Below are 24,221 nucleotides of genomic sequence, written 5' to 3' on the forward strand. Positions count from 1 at the left end.
GTTTTTCTATGGCATTTAATTTGTCAACGCATTCTAAATCCTCCACTTCTTTTGAACCCACCATCTCCCAGGCGTGTCTAAACAGAGACAGGCCGCCCTTCAGCCCGGCGTGCCCAGCTCGGCGGGCCGGGGCCCTGAAGCAGAGCCCCTGCCCCCCTTCCACCTGTGCCAGCCTCTAGAATGCATCGTGGAGGAGACGGAGGGCAAGCTCAACGAACTGGGCCAGAGAATCAGCGCCATCGAGAAGGCCCAGCTGCAGTCGCTAGAGCTCATCCAGGGCGAGCCGCTCACCAAAGACAAGATAGAGGAGCTGAAGAAGAGCCGGGAGGAGCAGGTACTGTTCATACAGCCACTGCTTTCATTTACAATCTTCTTTTCAGGAGTACACTTGTTGTCACTTTATGGCATAATCAGTGAGTATCTCCTAATGATCTGGTACCTGTTCGTTAGCCTACTGTGTGTGCGCCGAAAATGTGTTTTATAAACACCACACACACAGAACCCACAGGTAGTGGATCGTGAGATATTCACTGATTTTGACAAAAGGTGTTTTCTAAAATTGCTGACTCCACCTTTTAATATTATTGAGCATGCATTGCACCGTATCATAAGTTAGTCCAACAAGCCCTGTGGCTGTCGCCCCCTCAGGTGCAGAAGAAGAAGAAGATCCTGAAGGAGCTGCAGAAGGTGGAGCGCCAGCTGCAGCTGAAAACACAGCAACAGTTCACCAAAGAATACATGGAGGCCAAGGGTTTAAAGGAGGAGCAGGAGGCGGGGCAGAGCCAGGGCCCAGGCCCGGGGCCCGGCACCACCCCGTGTGCCCAGGGGCCCCTCCCCACCACAGCAGGGGCCATGCTACACACCGGCTCCGACACCGACGAGGAGGCCAACAGAGACGGGGAGCAAGACGAGCAGCCAGGGGACGAAGGGGAAGAGGTGAGACCCGCACTCATTTGGTTTTTTGATCTGAAATGATTAGTTTTGACACCCATTTTTCCACCTTCCGTTTTCCAGAAAAATGCCCGTACACTCTACACTGTTTTAGAATATGTCTCCGTACACATGACGGCACAAGAAATCTATTGAAAACAATGAAGTAATCATGCCAGGCCAGTAGCTCAACAGTGACTGTCCACCTTTTTCGGCAGCTCTGGTTCCAGAAGTTGATTTTCCCATTAAAAGCCTTCCATCTAATATATCATTGATTCTCTGCGGTTTTCAGAACGCCTCGTTTTTAGTTTCCCGGTTGTGATGCTTGCCTTTAGACAACAGGCCAAACAACACAGTAAAAAAAGTTACGGTTACGAAAATCCCCTGCCCACGTGTTGTTCCCATGGCCTTACTGTGTGTTTTCTGTTTCAGGACGAGGAAGAGGACGAAGATGAGGAGGGTTCGGAGGAAGAGGCGGACGGAGAAGAGGACGACTACCCCAAGCTTCCTCAGGTGGGAACCATCCTGTACAGGGACGGAACGCAGCCTCCACAACCCCCCCTGCCCCCCTCACCGCAGGCCCAACCGCAGCCTCCGCCTCCCCCCCTCCAGACCGCCTTCGTGCCCATCCAGCCCCTACCCGACTACAACCCTGCAGATTACCCAGGGAGCACCAGTCCAGAGCTGCAGAGGGTCCTGGTGGGGCAGCAGATGCTGGGCCAGCAGCCGGCCGGGTTAGGCCCGGGTATGATACCTCAGCAGACCCCAGACGGCCTCATGGTCGCTACGCCCGCACAGACGCTCACAGACACGCTAGACGACATCATGGCAGGCAAGTTCAGTTTATTCTTGCAGCTGACTTGACATTGGCCACCTTTACATGGACAGCAACATTCCCACATTAACCCGGTTAAAGCTATAGTGCGTAACTTTTTTAATATAAATGAATGTCGGTTACATTGGAATATGGTCTTCACCAGAATAGGGACCTCAATCAGAATTAGCTGTTCATGTTAACAAGGTCATTGTTGTTGACTCTCATTGGATGTATGTGTCTGCTAAATCCCTCATCTTCTTGCACTCATAATAAACATTTTTCTTCTTTCTTTTTCATTTCAGCCGTTAGCAGCCGTGTGCCCATGCTGAACACTACAACCTCACCCACGCCCCTGTCCCAGCCACCCACGCAGATGCCCTCAAACATGGCCTCGTCCCCTTCAGTCCTGCCCCTCTACCCCTCGGTCGACATAGACGCACATGTAAGACACAATGCCACTGTAACAGGACTGAGAGATTTCAAATAGACAGTACACGAATACACACACAGCCCTCTCCTACTCTGTTAAGAGATGTTTGTTTCCCCCCCCCCCACACAGACGGAGAGTAACCATGACACAGCCCTGACGCTGGCGTGTGCAGGGGGACATGAGGAGCTTGTGTCCGTCCTCATCGCGCGGGGAGCCAACATCGAGCACCGGGACAAAAAAGGTATGACTAGATCATTCCAGTTGAAATTTAGAACGTGCCTGTTGCTAAATGCTAGCCTGGTATTCGAGGCGCCCCCTGTTGGCCGGGCTCAAAATGCTTAAGTAAAACTATTGACACACACGTGCTGAAGATCAATACAATTGTTCAGACTGTTGGCAAATGATCAGCCAAGCCCCGCCCTTGTGAAGAGGTTTTAGCCAATGGCGGCCATGTTTCTTTACCGATCCCGCTAAAATGTTCTAGACATGTCTAAGTCAGTATCAAAAGGTTGCCTTCAAAATGTGGTGATGATAGATCTAAATCCCCCCAAAAAAGAGATGTCACATGACTTTATTTCAGTTTATGCATATTAGATCAAATCTATCATGGCCAATGTCCATAGTCCAGAGCTGGACTTTTGTGTGTGAAAGTTTGAGTCAATCGACCTCTCACGCATTTTTTTCTTTGGGGCTTAATTATAGCGCCGCCATGTGGCAGATTGCTTAGAAAAGTTATAACACACCATTTCCAGTGGGGCCGCACGTTTGGATGAATTTAGGCGTTTCTGCGTGCAACAGTGTGGGAGGAGTAGCGAAAAAAGTGTGAGGAAGAGTAACTAGACTTGTTAAATGTGCTGCCTTTCCATGCAGGCACATGATTATAAAATTGGCGTAATAAAGGACTTCTAAGGGAGGTATCACTTGGATTTGAATTCATAATAAGTGTTTCATAAAATGAAGTGTCCAGAAAAACTCCCCCTCATATTCCCTGTTTTCTCCCCAGGTTTCACTCCTCTGATCCTGGCTGCCACTGCTGGCCACGTGGGAGTGGTGGAAGTGCTGCTGGACAAAGGGGGTGACATTGAGGCTCAGTCAGAGAGAACCAAAGACACGCCCCTCTCCCTGGCCTGCTCTGGGGGACGACAGGAGGTAAACGCAGTGTCTTTCACTTCACCTTCACTGTAGCCACATTCCCACCCTTTTAAGCCTGTTCCTGGCTTTAACTGTGTGTGTGTGTGTGTGTGTGTGTGTGTGTGTGTAACCGTCACTCTGTCCTGGTCAGGTGGTTGAGTTGCTGCTGCTTCGGGGAGCCAATAAGGAACACCGTAACGTGTCCGACTACACGCCTCTCAGCCTGGCTGCGTCCGGGGGTTACGTCAACATCATCAAGATACTCCTCAACGCTGGAGCCGAGATCAACTCCAGGTGAGCCACAACTTGGGTTTAGTTGATTTGAAGAAGGGGACAGTGCAAAATGAATACAACACGTGATTTTACGGTGGGTTAAAAATGCCAGAATTAGCCAAAAAGACTTATTTTCATCTGTAGTCTCCCGGCCTCCCATGTTAAAAAAAATACTTTTTTTTTAAATACAAATAATATAAAGAGAAAGGAAAGAGACAACACAAGCAGAACAGAACTTCACACAGAACAAGGCACACATCAGAAACAATGACCTATTCATTTAACCTGTATACCCATATTACCGGTAGGTTCATTATCGCCATACAATCCCTTTTTATTTATATTTTATTTTATTTATTTTAATCTGAATTGGACATTATTAGCAATTATGTCAGCTGCAACCTTGATAAATGCTGAGGTCAAGAAGTGAAAATATATGTCAAATTGCCAAATTGCAGTATTATAATGATGTTGACTGAAAGACAACCTTTCAGTGATGGTTGTGTTGCTTCTGTGTGCACATTTAGACAGTTCAATGTATTATTATGTTTTCGCTTCTTAACAAAATCTGACTTTTTTTCCCCCTTCTCCCCAGGACTGGCAGCAAGCTGGGGATCTCTCCTCTGATGCTGGCAGCCATGAACGGTCACGTGCCGGCGGTGAAGCTGTTGTTAGACATGGGCTCCGACATCAACGCTCAGATCGAGACCAACAGAAACACGGCTCTGACCCTGGCCTGCTTCCAGGGCCGCGCTGAGGTCGTCAGCCTCCTGCTCGACCGCAAGGCCAACGTAGAGCACCGCGCTAAGGTGAGGACCAGCCACCAGGACACACAGGCTTTACCTTGCCAGACTTAATGACATCTGTTGTAAATGTTGTGGGGCCTACTATGTATCTGGCTCTCTTGCTAAGTGACTTGTCCCTCCACACAGACTGGCCTGACCCCTCTGATGGAGGCAGCCTCAGGAGGGTACGCAGAGGTGGGCCGAGTGCTGCTGGACAAAGGAGCCGATGTCAACGCTCCCCCTGTCCCCTCATCCAGAGACACTGCCCTCACCATCGCTGCAGACAAGGGTCACTACAAGTTCTGTGAGCTGCTCATCAACAGGTGAGTGCTCTTGGGTGTTTTTATACAGAACCATATTGAACTTTATTTTAATTATACAATAAGAGAATCCGTAGTCGCTTTTGTTGAGTGACTAGCCGTTATAGAATGGGTTAATCAAATGGGTTATCATTTTCCTGTAGGTGAGTATTCAATGTGTAGCACTTTGTGCTGGCACATGCTATCACTAAGTAAAACCTCATACTGCTGGATGTATTACAGCTACCAATGGCGCATAAGATGTGCCCTATGACACTTAATGTTTGACACCATTCATACGTGTGTGGTAGAAGTATAAAGGCACTTTTTGGTGATTTAAAGGGAACATACTAAACTTGTTTTCAGGTTGTAATTTGGGTTTTATATGGATAAAGACAACTAAGGTGGCAACATTTCGGGAATTTTCCAAGTTGGAAACTTTCCATGGGAATTAACAGGAATTTTGGGAATTAACGGGAATAAATGGGAATTTACTAAATTTAAAGCAACCCAATTGCACTAAATCCATCTAACTATATTATTTCTCTCCTGGCAAATGTTCTAGACAGATTTACCGGAAACTTTCCACCCCTTTGCAACCCTAAAGAGAACACTTTTTCATCACAGGGGCGCCCACATCGATGTACGAAACAAGAAAGGGAACACTCCTCTCTGGCTGGCGGCGAACGGTGGTCATTTTGACGTGGTCCAGCTCTTGGTGCACGCCAGCGCTGACGTGGATGCAGCCGACAACCGCAAGATCACCCCGCTCATGGCTGCTTTCCGCAAGGTGCAAAGCTTTCCACAACCATGATCATTAGTGTCACGCTGCTCTCTGGCGAGCCACTGGTCACTAAACATTCTGTCATCACATTTCAGGGTCACGTGAAGGTGGTGCAGTATCTGGTAAAGGAAGTCAACCAGTTCCCATCGGATATTGAGTGCATGAGATATATCGCCACCATCGCTGATAAGGTACGCATGGGTTTCTTCTTCACGTGTTACTGCTACATCTCTTATAACTGACAGAACTGCTGGATATGCTAACAGAGCCATAACTGTGTGTTCTCTCTCTCTGTTGTTACAGGAGCTGTTGAAGAAGTGCCACCAGTGCATGGAGACCATCGTCAAAGCCAAAGACCAGCAGGCGGCCGAGGCCAACAAGAACGCTAGCATTCTCCTCAAGGAGCTGGACCTGGAGAAGGTAATGACAGAGCCTATGGGCTGTGCTATGGAGGTTACCTCAGTCTGTGTACAGTACACTCATTACACTGGATGAGTACAACCATGTTATTGACACAACTGTCTTGTGTTCGATAGTCTCGGGAGGAGAGCAAGAAGCAGGCCCTGGCTGTTAAACGTGAGAAACGCAAGGAGAAACGCAAGAAGAAGAAGGAGGAGCAGAAGAGAAAGATGGAGGAAGAGGAGGGGCAGAAAACCAAGGAGGATTTCTCTGAGATGCTGGAGCTGAAGGAGGATTCAGCTGATGGTATGTGTTTTACTACAGGTTCAACCTCTTCACAGGAACTTTTAACTGTTTATGAAAACAGTTTCAAACTTTCCCCTGATGATTATAAATGACATGTAACAGCAAACACAACACTATTTTCCTATAGTCATTCAGACTCAGACCAAACTATTAACAGCAGGCAGCAGGGAAAAGCCTGTTTATGAACAGACCTAAATCAAAGTTTGCTTTGCCTCACCATTAACATTATTCTTATAACATAGTAATCAGTGTTGCCACAGTTACTTTCAAAAAGTAACAAAGTTACTTTTCTAGTTACTTGGTTTTAAAAGTACATCACCTCATCACGGAGCATCCTGCCATCTCTTTCTTTCTCTTTCTTTCTCTTCCACTCCTGTCTCTAAGGGTGCATTCACACCAAATCAGGCGGTGCTGTGAAAACACAAGTTGTTCTCTATCAATAGAAACTCAAAGCTCCTCGTACCCACTTAAAGAAAGTGCACAATGGTAGTTTCTTAATACGTAGTGATATTGTACTAGGAATGCGTGGTTGGTAACCTGTCCTGTTTGAATTTGCTCCCCCCTCTTCAGAAGAAGAGGTTCCTATTGAGCCTCCCAGTGCGACCACCACCACCACCATCGGTATCTCGGCCACCTCCACCACCTTCAGCACAGCCTTTGGGAAGAAGAGAGCGGGCGTGGCCACCACCCCCAGCACCAACCGCAAGAACAAAAAGAACAAGACCAAGGACTCCTCGCCCAACGAACCAATCATATTACAGGATCCGCAGGTGAGCCCGTCTGCTTCTCTCCATTGCTATTGTTGGTCTGTTTTGCTCTATATACCAAGACTAAATAGAGCCTTCACCATCGCAGCCCCCTCCCCTCTGGAACTCCTTACCCGTGCACATTCCAGACTGTACCCACCGGGACACATTCAAATCACTGATCAAAACACACCTCTTCAGAATAGCCTTCAGCCAATGATGATATCATATTTTTTACATATATACATTACATATTTATTTTAGATATTTATTGCATCTGCTTTTATATGCCGATTTTTATGTTTCACCTTAAATATACTTGTCTTTGCTTTTGTTTATTGTGTGTTGGCTTTATTGCTACACCTGTTTTTTTTTTTTATTTGCTTGTGTACTCATTTGATTGTCTTAGAGTACCTTGAAAAGCGCTATATAAAATAAATGTATTATTATTTAAAATTCCCCCTTTTTTTTATGCGTCCTTCCCCTGTCCCAGGTTGCACTAGCACAGCACAAGGCGGACAAGAACAAGATCCACGGCGAGCCGCGGGGCGGTGGCGGGGGCGCGGCGGGCACAAACAGCGACTCCGACCCGCTGGACAGCACCGACTGTGCCAGCGAGAGCAGCAGCAGCGGGGGCAAGAGCCAGGAGCTCAACTACCTGCCCGACCTCACCTCCTCCGCCTCGTCCTCCTCCTCCTCTTCCTCCAGCTCCTCCTCCACCTCCGCCCCCCCGGCCCAGGCCCTGCTGCCGCCACGCCAGCCCGACAAGAGGCACTGTCCCCCGCTGGACAACAAGGTCACCGTCTCCATCTCAAAACCAATGCAAAAGTGAGTCCCCCCCAACCCGAAATTGCTACATTCTCGTCTCCAGATCATTTCAGGAGTGTCCACAAATGTGACTAATGATTCTAAATGAGTGTTACTGTCAGGGTTCCTACATTGTATGGAATTTAACTTTAGTCATTTACAGCTCTGGGTAAGTTTGGAAGGCCCGGCCCTAACCTGACTGTTTGTCCCTTTTTACATCCCAGAGCTCCGGACACAAGCGACTCCATCTCCAACCCTCTGCCCTCTCCATTCAAGACCATGGCTCTTCCCATCACCTCGCCCAACAGTAAACTCAGCCTCACCAGTCCCAAGAGAGGCCAGAAGAGAGAAGAAGGCTGGAAGGAGGTGGTCAGAAGGTCAGTAGTTCATTTCATCTTCATCCGTTTACATAGCAACCTCTCCTCAGGGATTTGATTGACATGGCAAAGTTATACTGAAATGTCCACAAATCTGTACAAGTTCCGGACAGATCTTGTTTTTGCTTAGTCAGTTAATGTAGATTTGAAAACCAGCAGTGTTACCATCTGCCAGCATAGAGGCATAAACTAATGACATTTCCCTGGTTCTTTTTGAAGATCAAAGAAGCTGTCCGTGCCGGCCTCTGTTGTATCTCGGATCATGGGCCGAGGAGGCTGCAACATCACAGCCATCCAGGACGTGACGGGAGCTCACATCGACGTAGACAAGCAGAAGGACAAGAACGGGGAGAGGATGATCACCATAAGGTAACCCTGACGCCCCCTGCTGGCCTGCAAACACCCTCACACTTTGTTAGGTGCATAAAGCTTTCCATCTGGATGATGTAATAATTCATTGGTCTTTTGACTAGTACCCATAATGCAACATTCCTACATGGTGTTTAAAATAAATTCCACTCAAAATGCTGCTACAAATTAAAACGTTAAGTGCACAGTCCTTGGTGTAGAGTTGGTGCCTGCTTCTTAGTCCAACATTAAAATGGTAAACCTGCACATTTGCTATTTCTAGTGCAAAGCTCAAATAACCAGCCAAAATGGCTGATTGCATCAGCAGACATCAGCAGTGGGTATAATAACTGCATGTGCTGCAGACCATTAAAGAAACACTTTTTGGTTCCTTAAAAAGGAATTGGCTGTGTTATGCAACATACCCAAAATCATCGATATACCTTAATCATCGGTAAAATCTGTCTCAAACATTATCACAATGACCTATGTCATCACTGTTGACTTAAACTTAAAACACAAAAACCTCGTCCTCATAAAGCGTTCTTTGTTGTTACAGAGGCGGCACGGAGTCTACACGCTATGCGGTCCAGCTGATCAACGCTCTCATCCAGGACCCGGCCAAGGAGCTGGAAGACCTGATCCCACGCAACCACATCCGAGCGCCCGGTTCTAAGGCCAGCTCGGCCTCCTTCCCCAGCGCCACGGGGGCCTCCAGTGGCTCCAGCACGGGGCCCAAGGCTCTGAGCTCGCTGGTCACCTCGGCGGGCATGTCCTTCCAGGCTTCCTCCTCGTCGTCCTCTTCATCCTCCCTCTCGCAGGCGGCCGGTAAGCTGGGCAAGGGCCTGTCGTCCAACGTCAGACAGCCTTTCCCCGTGTCTCTGCCCCTGGCCTACGCTCACCCTCAGCTGGCTCTCCTGGCCGCTCAGACCATGCACCAGATCAGACACCCTCGCCTCCCCATGGCCCAGTTCGGTGGCACCTTCTCGCCCGCCGCCAGCACCTGGGGACCCTTCCCCGTGCGCCCCGTGAGCCCCGGCAGTGCTAACAGCTCCCCCAAACACAACGGAGGAGGAACCGGCACCGCTGGAGGAGGCCAGGCCAGACCCAACAACAACTCTACCCACGGTGAGCACCAGAGCTCCGGAGCCTCGCTCACCACCACCAATACCACCACCAATAGCAGCGCGCCTCACACGTCTTCATCTGCAGCGTCGCCCCAGACCCCCAACCCCACCCCGTACAATCCTCAACCCACCATCCCCACTCCTTCCTCGGTCAGGAAACAGCTCTTCGCCCCTGACCCCAAGCCTGCCGGCGTCGCTCCGGTCTCTGTCGCTAATTCTGCTAACGGCAGCAACAATGCAGTAAGAGGCACTGGATCTCCTGCACATCACAACTCCACCGCACCGACCCCCAACTCAGCTCAGCAGCAGCAGTCAGTGGGCCCTCTCTCACAGGCTGCCATCCAGCTGACTAAAGCTGAGCCCAACGCGTCTGGGAAAGACAAGCCCTCTTCTCTACCTACAGAGAGCCAGGCTGTGTCCGTCAGCGAGGCCACCAGCTCCTCGGCGTTCTCTTCCTCCTCCATGGCTCTGCCGCCCAAGCCCGAGCCCCGACAGCAGCAGCAGCAGTTACAAGCCCCTCCCTCCTCGTCCTCAGAGGCTCCTCCCCCGCTCCTCAACCCCCAGCACAGCTCTCATCTCCCCACGGCGCAGCCCGCTCCCGTGCACTCACACAACGTGTCTCACCCCAACAACACCGTGCCCCACTTCTCTGCACCCGCACCCAGAGTGTCCCACCGTATGCAGCCACCGGGGCCTTACTACTCCCTACCTGAACAGCAGCAGCAGCAGCAGTCTGTGTTCGTGCCCTTCAACGCTCAGCAGGAAGCCCACAAGCAGCAGAGCCAGAACCAGACGTCCCAGCCCAGCTCCATGCCTCCCCAGGTGCAGGGCCAGGCTCCAGGCTCCATGCAGGTCAACAGTAACATGGGCATGATGAACGGTTCACAGATGCAGCACGTGTCCAACGCGGGCAAGCCGCCTCAGCAGATGCCGCCCAACTTCGGCCCCGCAGGCCTCTTCAACTTCAGCAGCATCTTCGATAACAACAGCCAGGTGAGTGGAAGTGACCGTTAAGACTCTAAAAAACCTTAGCCACACATTGTGTTTTGACCTGTTCTTATACAGTGACCACCAATGACACTGAATAAGGTTACACACTGTTACACATGAGATAACTTGGGCTAACAGCGTTAACAATCAACGCTGATTAGAGCATTGTGTAAAACCGAATTACAGTAAAACCAAAGCACTTCCAGTTGGAGCTACCACATAAGAGCTAAGCATACAAGTTAATCAGACGGATGCGAAGTTGTTTGCTTCCCTTAAATCCGATAAATGTAACTCAGTTCTCTACTGTGCTTGCCTTTTTGTTATAGGTTGGGAACAATCAGGTGTGGGGTGCATGTCATCTGCCCACTCGGTCTCCTCCCGAGCAGGCGTACTCGGGCCCCCAGGCCTACATGAGCATGGGCCAGATGGAGAACATGATGCCCCCCCCTCCTCCAGACAGCTCCAAAGCCCCGGGCTACCGCTCTGCCTCACAGAGGATGGTCAACAGTCCTATCGGTAACATGGCTTCTCCTTTTGCATTATACAGCATCATTTTGTTCATCTTTTTATTGAAGTAGGTTATTCCTTTTGAGATTGAGAAACACGAAATAAAATATCCACAACAAAATAGGGGTTAGTAACAGTATGAGTGCAACTAGATATAATAACATCATGTTTCTTTTGGTACAATGAAGTATTGAAGGCCAGTTTGTCTTCTTATGTGCTTAGTAATGACCTGTCTCTTTGATGCGCCCCCACAGCGTTGACCAGCTATCCCACCAGTATGTCTGGCGGCCCTGTGTATCTGCAGCATCACTCGGGGGTCGGCGGGCCCTCCTTCAGCAGACAGCACTTTTCCCCTCACCCATGGAGTGCATCCACATCAGGTGAATCTCCTGCTCCCCCTCCCTCCACGGTGTCCTCCTCGGCCCTCAACACCTCGGCGGCGGCCCCCCCTCCCCAGCCTAAGCAGGGCGGCTCCTCTCAGCAGGACCGGAAGGTGCCGCCCCCCATAGGCACAGAGAGGCTGGCCCGCATCAGGCAGACGGGCTCGGTCAACCCGCCGCTGCTCACCACCAACTACACGGCGTCCGTGGGACAGGGAGGCATCTGGTCGTTTGGGGTCGGCAGCGCTTCGGGTAAGAGCAAATTCTGTCTTTTTACTTTGTTTTAAAGGCAAGTCACTGCGTGTGAATAGGGTGATTTTTTTTTTTACTTCTAGATATCATCATGAAACCAGTTGATAACTTAAATTAAAAGAATCATTTTTTTGTAATACAATTTTCTCTTGAAATGTTTGAATAAATAAGCAAATTTGACAAAAAAAAACATGAATCAATCAAATGTTATTGAAATATAAAGATGCAAACGGACAAGGTAGAGTCAATCATCTCATCTCAAATGCACATTTAATTCTTAGTTACTGTACACTAGCAAGTTACTCATAAGCATCTATTTTCCCCCTTGTGTGTGTGTGTGTGTGTGTGTGTGTGTGTGTGTGTGTGTGTGTGTGTGTGTGTACAGAGGCTATGTCTGGTTGGTCCCAGCCCCTGATGAGCAGTCACATGATGCACCCTCAGCTGCAGGCGGAGCAGTCAGCCTTCTCCCAGCACCAGCCCATGGAGCAGGACGACACCGGCATCTCTAACCCCGCTAACAACTACCACCAGGCCCAGCACCTGCCCAACAGCTACATGGACTTCCCCAAGGTAACACACTGACAAAGCTCTGTAGATTTCTTATCACCTGCTCTCTAGGGGTCTAAACGGTACACAAATGTCACGGTTTGGTAGGTACCTCGGTTTTCACGGTACGGTACGGTTAGAATACTTATGCAAGTTCTCCAATAAATAAAATACGTATGCACCCCAATCAAAGAAAGCCTGTACATTCAGCATTTTAACGCTGTTTATGCCATAATTACATACTGCGGTTCACCTCTCGAACCACAGTACAGGCCTGTATTTGTGACGGTTCGGTACGAATACTTGTATTGTTAAAACCCTACCCTTTTGTACAACTCTTTTAACCAAATCTGTCCTTTGCTTGTGTGTATCAGGGGATGCCTATGTCCATGTATGGAGGAACCATGCTGCCCCCTCACCCTCCCATGGCGGACGGGCAGGGGGGACCCATGTACAATGGTTTGCACGCTGGTGACCCCGCATGGAGCAACATTATCAAAGTGCTCCCAAACAACGCAGATAACACTGACCCACAACAGCAGGTAATGTCCTCTCTCTCTTATTACACCTACGCTTTACCATACCTATGCTGCTAATCATATACTTATAAAAAAAAAATATTCCATTTTGACTTTTTATTCCATAATGAACTAACCAGCCCTTATTGCTCCTCTGTCCCTTCCCTGTAGGTGTGGCCGCCTGGTACCTGGGCACCTCATGTGGGCAATGTGCACCTGAACCACGTCAACTAGACAAGCGTCCACAGCAATCAAAACTGCACACAGCATGACCCACAACCAACGCAAACATTTAAAAAAAACAACAACTGACGAATATGACCGAACACGACCAACGAATAAAAAAAGAAAGAAAAAACGTACAACTTGTTAACTTTTAGTAGAGAGAGTGCAGAGCGGGAGGTTGAAGAATTGGAAGTTCTCGTGACGCCATTCTTTGATGTGCCTATCTCAAAAAGCAGGAAAAAGAGGAAATAGAGGGGGAGAGCTGTTTGATCAGTGACTTCCCACATGATGATGCAAACACAAAAATGCGCGATCACCTGTCCAACAGGATCCATTCTCTGCGTAGTTTAGCGATTTTGACTTTAAACCCACATTACACCGTTCTTGGGCTGCAGGGGGGCTCAACATGAAGTAGCTATTTAAAACTTGGCCCAGAACTAGATGATGATGATGATTACCTAAAGAGAAAGAGAAATCAGAACCTTTTAGAGTGGTAAATACATGTATAATTGTTTACATACTAAAAAAAGGGTTAAAATGAGAGTAAATTTCATGTCGTATAGTGGCTCTACTTTATGTAGCCTGTATTAATGTGAAATATTTACCTTAATATTCAATAAAAAGATTGAAAAGTATTTGGTGTGCTGTTCTTATGACACGTGGTTTCTTGACTTATTTGCAGGCTTTGGCTTCAACAGAAAGCAGGACCTGGAACACATTTCATTTATTGAAATCATGTCATTTTATGGCCCCCTTTTTCACCTGGACTGTCCTCTACACAGCTCGGCATGACTGTGATCATTTTTATTTCCTCTGGGTCCTAATACATATATATATATTTTTAATGTAATCTTAAAACACACCCCATATTTATTTTAATGTAGTCCTCCAAGCCAAACCTACCAAACCAGTGACAGAACATTAAGAGGTTGAGGTCAGAATTGAGCCTACAGAAGAGCTCCACTTTCATGCCCAGCTTTTGGAGATTCACTGTATTTGACTCGATACTGCCACTTGATGGTAAGAGTGGGGGTTCTGATTACTATGCTGTATAAGTACAAGCAAACCTCATAGATTGCAGTATATCTGTTACTTTCCTGGAAAATGGATATTTCTTGGGTGAAAAAATATCATTATTTGCATATAACTAGAATCCTATGCAAAAGTTCTCTTTCCCCCCTGTAATTTAATTTAAAAAGTGAAAGTTTTTTATATTCTAGAGATATGAAGTGAAATATTTCAGTTCTTATTTTGTTTAGCTGATTAAGGGTTGATGCTCATAAAAAAGCATCCAGCATCCCAAAATATAACACGAGACCAATAAAAAAAAGGATTTGTGATACAGAAATGTTCATTCATCCACTCCAGACTTTTTTGCATGAATTATTGCATTAATGCTGCATGGAACATGAAGATGATCCGCCTGTGGCACTGCTGAGGTGTTAAGAAGCCCAGGGTGCTTTGATAGAGGCCTGTTGTTGGGTCTGGTGTGTTTCATCTTCATTTAGATGATGATCTGGGGTACCATGTCATGCTGGTGTTGGTCCACCTTGTTTTATAATGTCAAGACAGCCGTGGCATCTACAAGGGAATTTCAGAGCACTTCATGCTTCTGTCTGCTGGGCTTTATGGAGGGTTTCCTTTTCCAGGAAGAATGGCACAGGTTTACATTTCTGTATGCTAGGCTAAATAGTTGTTTCCACTCTGGTCCGGGTACGTTACAGTATTGAACAAAACTGGACCCATAAACTGGACCTGTGCAGGACTAGCTGTACGGTACACATAAACTGTACCATGCTCTGTAACCATATAATAGACTGTTACCATTAGCTGGCGGCAGACGCCAGGAGGAGGCACACTACTGCTAACTGCCACTCCCTATTTCTATCCGTTATGTGATAAAAAATACCAGGACTTTTATTGTGAAGCCGAGGACAAAGTGTCACCGGAAGTGTAATTGTCTTCCTTGTAGTCACTTCCTCGGTTGGATCACGGGTTGGATGGGTTGGATGCTTTAGCTCTAGCTGTCCAAGGTAAGCATGGCGGCGGCAACAACACCGGCGGTCCCGGAGCGTATCCCTAAAAGCTCAAGTTTAGGACCTCCGCCTTTTGACTTCTCCCGGCCGCCAGTCATTGAAGGCTTTAACCCGCTGCCCAGGAGTAAAGATGAGACGTTCAAGGAGAAGTTCATGAGGAAAACCAAGGAGAACCCATTCGTCCCGATAGGTGAGTTACACAAGCAGCAGCAACAGGGTCGGTGAACGCTGCAGACCCGAGCTGCCAAAAGAACAGCATGTTTTATTTTGAATGTAGTGTGGTCAAATCAATGATATCTAAATCCACGTTAACATACAGCTCTGCCACGCTGAGCGGATTGTAGGCTGCGAACAAGTAATTGTGCTAACATCAGAGGTAAAAGTAGAACTTATTGTAGTAGCCTGTATTCAATGTGTTAGTCGCTGCACACAACGACTTGTTGTCATTGAAGACGAGTTGATCGTATTTAGAGTTGAAGCTGTGCCACTGTCATCTGCTCTGAAACTAGCCAGTAATGTAAAGTGTTGCACATCAGTATCATAACTGCTGACAGACAGTTGATGTGGGTAAACCGTGGGGATGTAGGCTATTATCTGACCTTCACAAAAAAAGCAACAAACAGTAAACTCCCATTGTATGGTTTGGTTTGTTTGTTAACCTCAACATCTCATTGTAAAACCAACTAAAGAATAAACACTCCTAGGGTAAAATATATTGATTTGGCAGAATTTACCCCTTAAATGTTTGCACTTGACTACTAGTATTGCCACACTGTCATACTATCCATTTTATATTAGGGTTTATATTAACGGCCACTATCCCACCACCATTATTTTTTTTTCTTCAATACTATAAATCTAAACTTCATCATTCTCAGCACTATTCTGAAGGTTATTACAGAAGGATTTGCCCATATGTTATTCATTGTCTGATTTATGACATGTAGAAAATGCATTTTATGACCTGTACATATTTATTGATTTATAAAAAGATGAAAAAGGCTGTACCCATATTCTGCTCTGTAACTACTTTGGAAACTAATACAATAAATGATAGTTTAAATGTAAGATATCAAGTGGCAAAAGTTTCTTGACGATATCAATATGTTAAAAACGTTACCCTATTCACTACTAAATGTGTCATTGGTCTTTCTTGCAGGTTGCTTGGGGACAGCAGGAGCTCTGATCTACGGCCTGCGTGCCTTCCATCAAGGGAAAACCAGACAGTCCCAGCTGCTGATGAGAGGCCGTATCGCTGCTCAGGGCTTCACTGTAGTCGCCATTATCTTCGGTGTCTTTGCAACGGCTATTAAAAACAAGTAGTGAAGAGATCCCTGGTCCCCCATACCTCTGCCATCACTCAGTCAACATCAGGACCCAGTCTGGACAGTGGACTGGTTTTTATTTTTTCTTTCTTTCTGAACGGACTTAATGAATGGTTCTAATGTCCCCTTTTGTTAAGGCCAAACATTATTTATTTTGTGAATACTGTGACTTGGTGGTAAAATACTCTGTGACAAAGTATTAATCTGCCTTTTTCATAAAACCAATTTAGGAAGGCTGGGTTTTAGTTGTGTTCTGCTATAATACTATCAGGCTAAAATGATTATGAATAAAGATATATAATATTTATATGCTTCTCTCTCCATCTTCTTCTGAAAGGTTTAGATTTCCAATGTTTCCAATGGAATGACACTTAAATGTATCTAGGCAACACATGGCAGTGTTTTCGGATTTGCTTTGAGATAAAGGATGACTCTTACAGCTGTATGCAAGGGACATCTACTCCTAGCAAAGCCTTTATTTAACAGGTTATTCCATAAATGAAGTCAGTGGGGGAACTCATTTTGAACACAGATCTGTGCTTAATGGCCTGGGTGAGTAGATCTAAATGAGGGGGAGGCTTTTAGACACAAGACATGCCCATAAGGCCTGCCCAACAAAACATTCTTCAGGCTTTCAATTTCAAATGTCCGAATGTTGAATTATATATGTGACGGTGCTTTGTGAAATCACTTAACCCAAGCAGAGGCAAGTGAAGTGTGACACTCGTACCATATGAAACTTGTTCTTGCATCTCGGACTTCCTGTTTTTAAATGTCTGAAGGCTAAAACTTTGGCCTAAATGACTTATTCTGACTACAGCGATTTGTGTCTGAGTATGCCTATGCATGGGTGGAGGAGGCATTCTTTCAAATGACATTAACTGCCTCATTCAAGTGATAGCGTTTCTGATGGCAACAGTCTTAAAGCTTGGAAAACATTTAAGGACAAAAAACTTCAGGTGATCAAACTCTGTTCTTTTTATTTATTTTTTATTTCCTTTTTTTACACATTCACCTTTTTGGGTATTCAAAATGTCCAAATAGGCAACATGTGAAACAATGTGATGACATTACCGTTTTAAAATTGACACCTTATTTGATAATGCCAAAAAATCTAATCAAAATCCAAAAATAAACATCGGCGTAACACACAAAATGGAGAATAAATATGTCGCACAAGCCGTTAAATCATCTCAACGCTTGAAATTTAGATGAGTTCAAAACTTGCCTTATTAAATCCATCTGGCCAAATAGTCAAAAACTGGAGTGAGAGCTACATAAAAAGAAAGGCCACAAGCTTATGCATTCTGAACGAGAAAAGTATGCTAGCTACGTTAAATAATGCTAATCAGGGATATAATACAACAAATGTGGAACAAAGAGTGTGTTTGTAATTTTACATTTTGATAAAGAGGCAGAAGTGGTTACAATCTAACACGCAGTAGTGCTTATTAATGAGTGAGTGTTTTGACTTCGACCAAAATGCTAATTCATAAAAACAAAACAAAAATTGCGCATCCAAACTATTGGCAGAGGCATGCAATAACGATGACCTAATGTATAAGTTAAAGGGTTAAAGGTAGCTTGTTCAACTTACGGTAACAATATGTTCTTTAAGGATAGCAGTGATAAAACCGAGCAGCTAAACACAAGTCTTAATATAGCAGTCCTTCATCTTCTCACAGGAGAGGTCGGAATTGAGTATATTATTTCAATATGATTAGGCATCGAGAAAGGCGGGGGGGCGGTTGTCAAAAGGTTAGAAACATACCAGGTACTTTATGGAAAAAAGGGGGGGCGTACAAACTCTTCTGGTGCAAACGGGTGAAAAAGGCAATGCTCCTCTATTAGCGAACTAGCGGCGTCTGTTTCAGAGAGATGAGGACCGAGCGCATCCGGGAAACGTCCTTGGCCTGCTTGTTGGTTTTGGGGTTGAAGTCGCAGAGACGGGCCACCTTCTCCCACTCTGTCCCTGGACTGTCGCCATCGTTCTCTGCCATCAACACCTCCTCTGATGCTCTATGGGGTGGGGAGAGAGACCCAGGGGGAAAGGACATATGAATGAGCTGCTATATAAAGAGAATGCTTCAAACATGGCGCTCAACCGCAAAGCTCAATCACATGACATACACGGCGACTTCATGCGTTTCGTTATGCAAACTACACTTAAATGGAGACCGTATTTAATTAAGGCTTATGGCCTTGGAACGAGTCAAAGAAAAATGCAAGAAAATACCAAATGATTGGGCCTTCAACAAACATGCATCGGGTAAAAATCGACTAGCGGTATGTCATGGGGGTAAGGCAGGGCATACAACATTAAAAAAACATTACAATTCTTAAACTACACAAAGCCTATTTAGGGGGCCAAGCCCGAGAAGGGCCTGGGACCACGTTTTGCAGCGCAACGCGTTTTTTTTGTAATTCTGTTTATACTTGACACCTTATTTGATAGCCAATAAAATAAAGATCCCAAAAGACATATTGGTGTGACACTTAAATGGATGATAAATATGTCTGCTGAAAAACTTGGCATAGCCGTTAAATCATGTCAACTGAAAATGTAGATCAGTAAAACTTTTTGGTTGAAAATTACTTTTCTTTTGTTCTGAAATCTTGCCTAGTTAAAGGTGGAGTCAGCGATTCTGGAGGAAGCATGTTCACAAAATGAATACACAACCTAGGGCTCTGAACTAATATGTAAACAAAGGGGCCACCATAGCTAGAAAACATGACTGTTTACAGAGTCTAGGCTGTGTTTATTAACACTGGATTTTTTTTTCCAGTGCACACACAGTAGCGGATCCTGAGGAAATATTCACTGATTTTGACAAAAAGTGATTTTGACAACAGGCGTTCTCCAGAATCACTGACTCCACCTTTAATATGTATTAATATGTATTATATCCTGAGGAACGAGTCAAAGAGGAATGCAAGAAGATACCAAATCAGGCCTTCAACAAACATGCTTGGCTGACGATCCACTAGTGGGGTCACATGGAGATATTATGCAGGCCATACAACATTAAAAAGCGTACAAAGTCTAAACCTACACAAAGCCTATAACATCAGAGTTGGGCTGTTTGTAGAAAGCCTTGTCAGCAATCCTAGTACGCAGGTAAGGCCATGAAAGCAGGGGGGGGGGAGAGGAGAGAGGAGTACAGTTACAGTGTTAAAACAACAAGCAGAGAAAAGTTAATGGGGCTGCATTAGAAAGGGTGATGGAAGAAAGCACTGAGAAACAGGTCTGATGAGGTGGAGATAAAAAGATAAATGGGCTAAGGCTAAATACAGTCATTCTGTGCTACACTGTTGCCGATAAACATACTCAGAAAGGTCAAGCATACAGTTAGTCCACTACACCACACTGCTTTGGCACTAGAGCCGTGGCCCTGGCTATAACTGTGACATCTGCTCTCTTGCTGTTTGCATTCCCTTCTAGCCAGCCCACTTCCTGTTTTGTTTTCCAGGCATTTTTTTTTTTTCTTTTCTCCTTCTTAAGTGGACTGTCACTGGACACACACACACACACACACACACACACACACACACACACACACACACACACACACACACACACACACACACACACACACACACACACACACACACACACACACACACACACACACACACACACACACACACACACACACACACACACACATCTCATCACAGGGCGTGTCTCTCAGCGATTTCGTAATAGGAAGTGAAAGCGGCCAAACTAACTACTAGAGCCACAGATGCAGACATGTACCGTGCCAGACTTGGATAGAGTCTGTTGGAAAGTGTGAGAGAAGAAAGGGTTAGCTCAGTGAAGAGAGAGAAAAAAGGAATGGCTGCAATAATTGATGTGAGCATAACGTACAAAACTGACTATAATATTTAAGGCAAATGTCAATGCAGGCAAAAAACATAGATTTTTAAATTACTTCTGAATTTTGAGATTTTCTGTCTATTTTGCTTCCATAACATGTCTTTTTTCATACTAGTATAATAAAAAAAAGTCCATAAAGTATATTAAGGTGTTTATTTGACTAAACCTAGTCTGTATATTTATCCTATGCAACCATCTTAACCAGACGTTTACTCAACATTAGTTTTTTTCCCCCAATGCTGAACCAAGAATCTCAACTTCTAAAGCACTTACATCAACTAAACTTTCTGAAGGTTATCACAGAAGGATGTTTTCATGTTGTTGATTGTCGGATTTATGGTACATTTGAAAAAAGTCTATATCCAAAATATGTTGAGTAAAAATCGTTGGATACTTATATGTTGTAAAAATGAAATAAAAAATGTAACTATGGCGTTATCCAATTACATATTGCCAAAATGAGAGATACACATTTACACATAATAAGTTAGACATGTGATATCTACATATTAAAACATGTATTTTAAAGTCTTAAGCTTTAAAAGTGGTACACACATTTGATCAGCAATACTATCTACACTCCCACATTTGAATTTGTGCAGTTAAGTCCAACAACATTTTTTCTTCAATGAATTCTACTGAGAGAAATAACAATCTGGCAGCACAGCACTTTGGTTAGGTAATGTGATAGAATGGGTTCTTCTGTGTAGTGATTCTATACAGCATGACGATGAACTGTTAACTTGTGAGTGTCTGTGTGTGTGTGTTTGTGTGTTATACAGTCCCTCACCTGTTGTTGGCCTTGTTCTTCTCCATCTGCTCACCCTGGTGCACGTGCCAGTCCTCCAGCTCCTTCTTGGCTTTCTCTCTCAGCTCTGCCTCCGCCGCCTTGGATGCTGAGTCTGTTAGAAAGAAAATAAAAACAAAACAGATTTAGTCAGAGAGCGTCTCATATCATTACATACGCTGCATCGTTTGTCGGAAGAGAAGGGTTCCTTCAGCTTTTTAAGGGGTAAAATTCAAGGTCAGTCAATGTGGAGAGAGTCCGGCATTTCTTCTCAGTTAATGTGTTTGGATTTCAAGCACATTTCAAAGCTTGAAAAGACAAGATTTAAAAATCGATAATATTTTTCCAAACTTTCCAGAATTTGTACGCACCCTGTTGGAGGGTAAACTGCGACATAATATACAATGACAATATCTGAGTGTCTCTGTCCTGCTGTATAGCAGGCAGTGCGTCATACAAAGTGTGATGGATTGTCAGTGTGTTGACTCAATGTGTCAGTTCACCTAAGGCCTCAAGGCGCGTCTTCTGCTCCTCCCTCCACTTGCGTAAACTCTCCGGCTCTTGCCTCTGAACGTCGACCTGTGCGATGGCCGCGTAGCTGTCCGTTGGGCCGTTGGACTCCTCCTAGGAAGACATGAATCACATATAGGCCTTTAGAAAACAGCTAAGGTAATTGCTAGTACAAATACTGGATTGAGTAGATTCTCCGTAACATTACAGGATTGACTGTACAAAAGAATTGAAGAAGAAAAAAAGGGACTCAACGGAAAGCACAGTTCCTACAGCAAAATGCAAGTTAGATTCGAGACCTATTATTGCATCTGGGAATGAAATTACCGGCCAATAGTTATAATAATAAATAAATACACACGTAATGTGTCCTACTATCTATCATGCCAGCTGATCTGTATGATGTTAATGCAAGAGTGGCATGCAGTTGAAAATGATCAAAATATATGTAATAGGCCTTTTCTACTTTTGAGTTTTAAAACGCAACGTCAGAAAACAAAGATCTAATGTAAGTCAACCATAAAATGAGTTGACCCTACTCCCAATGTGTTAGCATTCCTAAGACTTTTGAAATATTGATTCAAGACATTCAAAAACCAATAAAGGCCTTATTTGTTTTAGATTAGCTTATTCAATGCCTTTAGGGATCTGTCGGAACCCTGGTTAAGTAAATGAAATCAGCGACAGGCATACATACAAAGAGAAAAGACTCCGCAAATAATTTTTTATAAATCTGTTAATCTCACCTGAAACATATCCCCATTCACCGTGGCGGGTTCGTCTTCGAAGTCGTCTGACATTGTTAAAAGAGAGCAGAGTTTAATGTTAGGTTTAAGGCTTAGTTTTCTTCTGCTTAGCTACCTTTCCTCTTGGGTTCACTTCGGTATAATAATGTCATTGTCATTTTGTTTGTAAGGTAACAAAAAGCTACGGCTAAAAAGAGCTCAGAAATGTAGCAGCACCTGTTGGGGCACTAGTGGTGTGTGTGTGTGTGTGTGTGGGACAGTTAACAAGACAGGTTTTTCCAGATGTGTGTGAACGTGTTAGCTACTATGAATTAGCTTACTGCTATAAATCGGTACTTGCTTCGTTGAGGTAGCCCAGTCTACAGTAAAATGACCAGCTGCTACTATTACTAACGTACGTTGTCGCTGTGGCAACAAAAGGACAACCGCCACAGGTGTTACGAGCAATTGTGAACGCATCTCAATACAAATCTGTTTTTTTATTTCTAGAGATTTATTTATCAAATGAAAAAAATGTTGGGCCGTTTCCACAATGTGAATTTCACGCATTTACTAACAATAATGACATTAGCTAAAATACTAGTACTACTACTATATACAATAATCCATTAACACTCAGTAATAATAAGTAATAACATTATTGAATGAATCAAAATGTCTTTTTGAAAGCTGTTTTTTTTGTATTGGAGTTTGAATGAATGGTATAGTTGCAACAACAGCATAGTGGACTTTATATAATTAGTAAAGAAAATAAATTAATCTTTTATTGATAGGCTACATGCCTAGAGGAAAAAGTCCTGACCCAGTTTGCTGTAATGTATGCATGGAGGGGGTTAATCAGCAGCACAAACAGTATTTGGTCGACTTTGACAGAGTGAATTTGACACCCCGTATTAATTTTACCTGCTGCAATTGCAACCTAATTGTAGTATAACTATTCAAATATTGTCCTTAACTAATAACATAGCCTACTATTAAGAGATAATCAAGAAAATCTTGAACATTTATTCAAAACCTATAGGCTTCAGATCATCTATCAACACAGATGAACCCGAGTCTGACCAAGAAGATTATACCGCTAACATGTATTTAATTGCCCTAAAATAATCACTGAAGTGTCGCCCTTTAGCTGAGGTGAACGCACTTAGCAGCGGGGAGACAGAACTCTGCATAACACCGGTAGGCGCGCTAGCTAGCTAGTTAGCTCCTCTGCTAGGCTGACATTAGCTCCGTCACACAAACTTGCCATAGTTGACCACAGGCTGCGGCTCGGACGGCAGCTCGTCCTCGGCCCCTTCCAGCGCCCCGAACCCCTCTCCGTCGTTCTCTATCCCCGCTATCTCGCTCTCCTGTTGGGCCAGGAAAGCAGCAGCCGGGTCCTCTTCAACCGGGTGTGCTCCGTTGTCAGCCATCTTTCACAAAAGTGTTTACAAGTTTAAATGAGCTTCGGGTAGGTAACGCAACGTTGATACAAACGACTTTTATATTTATACTGAAATATCAGCTATTCTTTAGTGGACTTCTGTGGGCGGCAGGGCGTAACAGTGTAGTCCTCTGTCACACAAACAAACCCAGCTCCGACTGAAGGCCCTCACTGATGATTCATGGTTTGTCCACTTGTTCATCCACCACACCACAGTGATGATGGAGCAGGGCAGCACCCCGAGGGTACCAGCTCCCTTTCCCTGTCGTTTGTCTCCATCTGCTGGAAGTCTGCTGCAACTCCTTCATAGAGCTACAGAATCATCTCACAGTAGAAGTGATAGTTTCTGAGTAATAATGATAGGCTTTACAAAGCACATTTTATACACAAAATGCAACCCAGCAGACAGTTAGCCAAAAAAAATGAAAAAATTATTTAAATAAATAAATAATTAAAAAGCTATAATCGTAAGTGTATAAAGGGTTTTCATATTCCTACATAGGCTTATAGTGTTGCATAAAGTACACTCTGGGTTAGGGT

The 24,221-nt window shown here is 44.9% G+C and overlaps 3 protein-coding genes across 6 annotated transcripts in view; 2 read left to right on the plus strand and 1 right to left on the minus strand.

Moving 5' to 3' along the window:
* ankhd1 (ankyrin repeat and KH domain containing 1) overlaps positions 1-13,612 on the plus strand; it is a 33,419-nt gene extending 19,807 nt beyond the window's left edge. For all 4 annotated transcript variants that reach the window (XM_080035685.1, XM_080035687.1, XM_080035684.1 and 1 more), the window contains exons 16-38: positions 72-334; positions 649-936; positions 1,363-1,762; positions 2,050-2,189; positions 2,307-2,418; positions 3,181-3,326; positions 3,460-3,602; positions 4,177-4,390; positions 4,514-4,689; positions 5,293-5,455; positions 5,545-5,640; positions 5,753-5,869; positions 5,986-6,154; positions 6,725-6,924; positions 7,394-7,728; positions 7,932-8,084; positions 8,304-8,453; positions 8,992-10,552; positions 10,876-11,065; positions 11,311-11,688; positions 12,074-12,258; positions 12,609-12,776; positions 12,924-13,612. In XM_080035685.1, coding sequence (XP_079891811.1) covers positions 72-334; positions 649-936; positions 1,363-1,762; positions 2,050-2,189; positions 2,307-2,418; positions 3,181-3,326; positions 3,460-3,602; positions 4,177-4,390; positions 4,514-4,689; positions 5,293-5,455; positions 5,545-5,640; positions 5,753-5,869; positions 5,986-6,154; positions 6,725-6,924; positions 7,394-7,728; positions 7,932-8,084; positions 8,304-8,453; positions 8,992-10,552; positions 10,876-11,065; positions 11,311-11,688; positions 12,074-12,258; positions 12,609-12,776; positions 12,924-12,986 — 5,810 coding nt within the window. In that variant the 3' untranslated portion in view covers positions 12,987-13,612. The remainder of the gene's footprint in view (positions 1-71; positions 335-648; positions 937-1,362; positions 1,763-2,049; positions 2,190-2,306; positions 2,419-3,180; positions 3,327-3,459; positions 3,603-4,176; positions 4,391-4,513; positions 4,690-5,292; positions 5,456-5,544; positions 5,641-5,752; positions 5,870-5,985; positions 6,155-6,724; positions 6,925-7,393; positions 7,729-7,931; positions 8,085-8,303; positions 8,454-8,991; positions 10,553-10,875; positions 11,066-11,310; positions 11,689-12,073; positions 12,259-12,608; positions 12,777-12,923) is intronic.
* Positions 13,613-14,973: 1,361 nt separating this feature from the next.
* higd2a (HIG1 hypoxia inducible domain family, member 2A) lies at positions 14,974-16,645 on the plus strand. Its single transcript, XM_080036192.1, has 2 exons — positions 14,974-15,203; positions 16,173-16,645. Exons 1-2 carry the CDS (start codon positions 15,017-15,019, stop codon positions 16,334-16,336), a joined length of 351 nt encoding a protein of 116 aa, XP_079892318.1. The 5' UTR covers positions 14,974-15,016; the 3' UTR covers positions 16,337-16,645.
* A 651-nt stretch (positions 16,646-17,296) lies between these two features.
* Positions 17,297-23,882, minus strand: cltb (clathrin, light chain B). Its single transcript, XM_080035980.1, has 5 exons — positions 23,505-23,882; positions 22,259-22,305; positions 21,506-21,626; positions 21,006-21,117; positions 17,297-18,357 (listed from the first exon to the last, which is right to left on the minus strand). The coding sequence occupies exons 1-5, from the start codon at positions 23,668-23,670 to the stop codon at positions 18,186-18,188; spliced, it is 618 nt and encodes a 205-aa protein (XP_079892106.1). The 5' UTR covers positions 23,671-23,882; the 3' UTR covers positions 17,297-18,185.
* Between the last annotated feature and the right edge of the window lie 339 nt (positions 23,883-24,221).

Source organism: Ammodytes marinus (genome assembly GCF_949987685.1).
Source record: "Ammodytes marinus genome assembly, chromosome: 10".
Lineage (NCBI taxonomy): Eukaryota > Metazoa > Chordata > Actinopteri > Uranoscopiformes > Ammodytidae > Ammodytes > Ammodytes marinus.

What these genes read in the sequence shown, in the direction of transcription:
- higd2a (XM_080036192.1), top strand. Translation starts at nt 15,017, where the DNA reads ATGGCGGCGGCAACAACACCGGCGGTCCCGGAGCGTATCCCTAAAAGC. An exon ending in GAACCCATTCGTCCCGATAG is followed by an intron (nt 15,204 to 16,172) that starts GTGAGTTACACA and finishes TCTTTCTTGCAG; the next exon opens with GTTGCTTGGGGACAGCAGGA.
- cltb (XM_080035980.1), bottom strand. Translation starts at nt 23,670, where the DNA reads ATGGCTGACAACGGAGCACACCCGGTTGAAGAGGACCCGGCTGCTGCT. An exon ending in TGAATGGGGATATGTTTCAG is followed by an intron (nt 21,627 to 22,258) that starts GTGAGATTAACA and finishes ATGTCTTCCTAG; the next exon opens with GAGGAGTCCAACGGCCCAAC. An exon ending in AAGAACAAGGCCAACAACAG is followed by an intron (nt 18,358 to 21,005) that starts GTGAGGGACTGT and finishes CCCACCCCATAG; the next exon opens with AGCATCAGAGGAGGTGTTGA.